This window comes from Phragmites australis, chromosome 22 (genome assembly GCF_958298935.1).
Source record: "Phragmites australis chromosome 22, lpPhrAust1.1, whole genome shotgun sequence".
Lineage (NCBI taxonomy): Eukaryota > Viridiplantae > Streptophyta > Magnoliopsida > Poales > Poaceae > Phragmites > Phragmites australis.
The window spans coordinates 8,895,047-8,900,032 of NC_084942.1; the positions used below are offsets into that span (position 1 = coordinate 8,895,047).

General features: G+C 45.5%; 1 protein-coding gene across 1 annotated transcript; it reads left to right on the forward strand.

The window, feature by feature from the left end:
* Positions 1-1,690: 1,690 nt before the first annotated feature.
* Positions 1,691-2,348, forward strand: LOC133905154 (uncharacterized). Its single transcript, XM_062346877.1, has one exon. It carries the CDS (start codon positions 1,692-1,694, stop codon positions 2,085-2,087), a length of 396 nt encoding a protein of 131 aa, XP_062202861.1. The 5' UTR covers position 1,691; the 3' UTR covers positions 2,088-2,348.
* Positions 2,349-4,986: the final 2,638 nt, after the last annotated feature.

The following is a 4,986-nucleotide window of genomic DNA, read 5'->3' on the forward strand; positions in this document are numbered from 1 at the left end:
AGGGTGCTCGACCCGACTAAGCTTCCACTCGATATTCGAGAAAGGATTCGTCCATACTCGATTCTTTCGATCATGAGCCTGATCTACTTTACTCGACCAAGCTTAAACTTGGCAATAGTCGAGTAGGTGCGTATGGAAATCTCTCCTCCAAAATAGAGTTAGGGGCTACTATCGAATATCTAACTATAGGGTATATGATCATAAGGAGTACATCATATAATAACAAGGTATATACGAAGCATATTCGCCAGCTCCAGATATCGCGGAACCGAATCAGCAGTACCTGATACACCCGAAATTAAGGAAGTACATACTAGGAAGATTTAGATTGGCTATCCAACCCGATACGACCAGTATTCAAAATAGATCTATCTACTTGGACATCAAGGAAGACAACTCTCTATCGACTACGACTGGATAGGAGTCGATACCTCACCCCTATATAAGTCAGAAAGGCTGGAGGGGGGAAAGACATGACGAAACACACTAGACAACCACAACTAAACATGGACAAGAATTACGAGCAACACGGAAAGCAACAACAGAGGAGTTACTCGACGACTTGAGCCCTATGATAGATTAGATCCAATCAACTCCTTGTAATAGTCTTAGCTATCTTGCTTATACTCGAGATCATCAATACAAGGCAGAAACACCCCCACAGGACGTAGGGTATTATTCCAATCGGAGGCCCGAACCTGTATACATTGTTTTGTCTCTCTTCATGATTAATCCCTACTCTCGTAAGTATCCAGTTAATTTACAGATATATTGTCAGGAACTAATCTTCGACAACTCTACTATAAAAGGAGGCTATGTCTAGAGCGACCGGATATGTGCCTAGCCAAAACAATCAAATTCCAAGCAAGAAGCTGAGGAAACAATACACGGCAAGTCTAGTCAAATAGGAACAGAGATAATCCATTGAGGATCCACAACTGAGTCAAATTACGATGAGATTCATCTAACAATGGTTTCAAGATTTAGAACACGAGAGAGCTCGCTAAGTTCCTTAAGATTAGATCCAAATATATCTTATTATAATGGTCTTTTCCTGAAATTAATTAAGACAAAATATGATATAAAGCTTTTATCCTGATAGAGACATGAACCTGTTTAGAATCTTATGTCCTACTCTTTGATATGCATAGTTAACCACCATGTATGTGTACTTTAAATAATTGTTTGCATAATAGACTTTACCAAGGATCCGGAACTGTGGGCTGATCGATCACACGGTGGATGTTAAAACCAAACACCGCATTACAATAGTATATTGAAAATAGTGAAATGGGGTTGATCTTAGGTAATACTGAGTACGCTGCTCTAACCATTAGAATTGTCTAGTAACCATGCAAGATCCCTGAAACCCTTTGGAGAGTTTCTACAGCTCGAGCCAGCAAAATTCATCCAGTTACGTACTTTACTACCAAAATTAAGCTAAATTCTCTGTTGAACTCCGGTATAATTTTACACCTCGAAATTTGGCTCATGCTTGTGTAGAGCTGCATCTGGTCCGTGTACTGTTCTGCCCTGTGCCATGCCATGTGTCTGCGGTTTCAAATTCTCCAACGTCGAGGCACCAAAAAAATTATTCTCATGCCGGCAGTAACTTCCAAAATGCATTTGAATTAAAGATGCCTGTGCAAGGCGACCTAGTCACTCTTTCATTCATAGTGGCGCGGCGCCATATGGCCGTCTTTGTAAAACCGCAGGACCACATGGGCGGCAAGAACGGCCTAGCTAGCTACGCCCTCTATAAATACGCCTCACCACATGACCTTATCTCAGAATCTGTTGGCGCTCACTCTCCTCCTCCTCCTCCTCCTCCTCCTCTAACCAACAAGATGGTTCACCGGCCGGCTGCAGCCGATCAGGAGGCGGGGCGGCTCCAGCAGGACCGGGCGGCGGCGAGAGGCGGGAGGCGTCAGCAGCAGCAGGCGCAGGAGCTGATGCTGCGGCGGCTGCTGCCGTGCAACAAGGGGAAGGCGTGCCGGTTCAAGCGCACCTGCTTCAGCGAGGAGGAGGACGCCGCCTCCTCCGCCATGCTGCTCCTCGCCTGCGTCGTCTTCGCCCCCTCTCTTTGATGACGATTAGTTACCGCTACCGCTAGTTGATCATGTGGAGTAGTAACTGTGGAGATTATTAGGGCGATTAATTATAATTTCCTATCATGTGATGCGTTTCAGTGTGTACCCAAGATGTTCAGTTTGTAGTGTCTCCCCCCATGTGTGGTACGGCAGATAATTTGGTGTTTTGGTTAGTATTGCAGGATTTCTTCACCTGTGCTTAATCACTGTTAAATGGTGCTCAACTAAAACCATTTTAATTAAAAGTGGAGTTAATTATGCGCTTGCTTGCCATGGGAAATGCACAATTGGACTGCATCTAGAGGAGAGATTCAAACTTGGGATGGGTCAGTTGTATGTATAGGGCATGTGTAGGGAGATTCAAACTTGGGATAGCCGAAATTGAGCCGAAATTCGGGCATGTGTAGGGATGCAAGGTTCAATTTTTTGTCAATCAAAACCTACTCTACCTAAGTAAAAATTTAATTTCACCTGATTGCTAGTTTATTTTCTTTGCATAGATTTGTAGGAAAAATGAACTAGAGTAGGTTATTGGTGTCGCACCACTTCCATCCGTACGTATATGGCACGTACAGCTTCTTCAGTCTGATGGCAAAAATAAACTGAGTTGATATGAGATGAGAATGCAGAGCACTAATTAAAATTAAAGTTTGTGGGTGCCATTTCTGTAAGTGAAATGGGATGAATGGTGTGTGTTATGTTCTCGATCATGCGCTGGTCCGGCCGGCTCCCTTTTGTTCGAGCCAGATAATTAATTGAACTCCAGGCGGGCGTTCCACGAGAATTGAAGAAAGACACATACGTACGAGGCTGCCGGTTCACCTAGCTTAACCACAAGGTCGGTCAGTCCAATAAGGCCCACGAAACTGTTTATTTTTCGTTTTTTCTTCTCATTTTTCATTTTTATACGTTTATACGTGTATAGTTTAAATCCTATGATTTATTTTTATAATTTTGACCTTTCACAAGCATTCGACAATTCAAAAGGTTAAATTCAACAAATTGTGAAACCTAATTCAACAATTGTGAAGACATAACAACCGTTGCTGATAGCAACTGAAATAAGTGCCACTGTGTTGCTGATAGCAACTGAAATAAGTGCCACTGTTGTCTTTCCGTGGTCCGTCTATAAGATGGGAACTCGACTATTGGTATTACACCACAAGTTACAACTAAAATCGTAACTATTGGTAACAACCGTCATAATAATGATAAAGTTTTGACATGGCCAATCCAAATAACTACAAGCATACTTGTGGCCTAAATTGGGAAGCTTACGAGAACACACCCAAGTCCAAGGCACCATCAATTTATTTATAAAAAAGAACTAAGCGATAGCGTACAAGATCCGGTTTGAATACAAACTAGCATAGATAACATCCTTGTTGTATACGGCTGTGACGCATAGTTGTATTCGGATTGTAAGAGTCCAACCCTCTCTGTTTGTTTGACATAAAGCAATACAAACCCACCGATCAAGCCACAGTGATCAAAATCACACTTTCGCTAAACCATGGCAGCGACCAAAGCCCACTATATTTTTTTTCAGAAATAGGGCCCACACTCATCCATTTAGTAGAGGAAATGAACGAGCGTCCCGGGGGAGCGCCGGGGATCGAACCCGGGTCGCCCCCCTGGGAGCTGCCTCCAGGGACCAAAGCCCACTATTGGTCGGCCTTGTTGCCTGTCCAACGCGACCAACGCCTGCTCTTCGCTGGCCTTGTTGCTTCGCTGCTTCACGCCTGTGTTCTCATTGGCGTCCACGTCTGCATCCAAGCCGGGAACGTCCGTGCCTCGTGCTGTTGGTGTTCCGATGGCCACGGACCCACAAACCGGTCTTCCGATTGAAGACCCTGCTGCCAAGAAGGCCGATCTGAAACTGGACCAGATTTTGAATTTTGAATCGAGCAGTTTTCACGGAGGCGATTCCTGGCGACTCGTGACTCCGGGGTGTCCTACAGCCCTCTGATCCCGGACGTCCTATCCTGCAGGCCGGCGTGTCTCGCCGCTGTCGTGCAAGTCACCTTCGCGGAGTCACCGGGGCCGTTCGTGATGGGCTCCGTGATCTAAGCGGGGTGGTGGCACGCGGTGACGTGTCGACGGATGCCGCCGCAGCGGAATCGACCTGCAGGTGGTGGCAATGAAGAATCGGAGAATCACGCGTGCTGTCACCACAGCACTGAGCATGCCCCTGCCGCCGGCGCCATGGAGGTCGGACTTGGCAGAAGCCTTTTGGTGGCCGAGAGGATCCGGTGGCCAATACACCGGGTACTGACACTTTGGAATTGTTGACGCCATGGTGTCGCAGTGGTAGAAGCCTTCGTGTGGACCTCTGCCAAAGCTACGGGTAACGCCAGCCACAACGTTAGGCGACATGCCAGGAATGTTCTGTCTGATCCTTCCCTGCCAACGTTTCTAAATCATAAACACACCAGCAATATTCTATCAACCTGCAATGACATGCCTTTGATTGGCTGGTACCAGAGAAGCAGAAAGCAATAAGCAAGAACACCTATCAAAGATGGATATCAATGCGGATATGAGGATCCAGGTCAGTAAGTCCATCTCTGTTACTTATTCTAGGAGGACGAAAGCCTCCAATCTGTTGCGGCCTCTCAAAAACATGGCCCCTCAGAAGAGTATAAAAAAGAAAGTCACAAGTACACCTGTGGTGGACACTGAGGTCAGAAGGAGCCAGAGAAAGAATAAGGGATTACCAAGGCTTAGGTCTTCCACCATGGCTAGCACATCCAGAACATCAAAAAGAAGTACAAGAATCCTTAGAGGCATGTCTAACCTAGCCATATCCCTGAGTAACCTTCCCTCTTTAAATTTGTTCCCTAGTCTTTCTAAGTTCCCTTCTCTTAGGATATTGATAATTTTACTACGCTTATTT

Excerpts from the sequence above, each read along its gene's own strand:
- LOC133905154 (XM_062346877.1), top strand. The coding sequence starts at position 1,692 with ATGGCCGTCTTTGTAAAACCGCAGGACCACATGGGCGGCAAGAACGGC.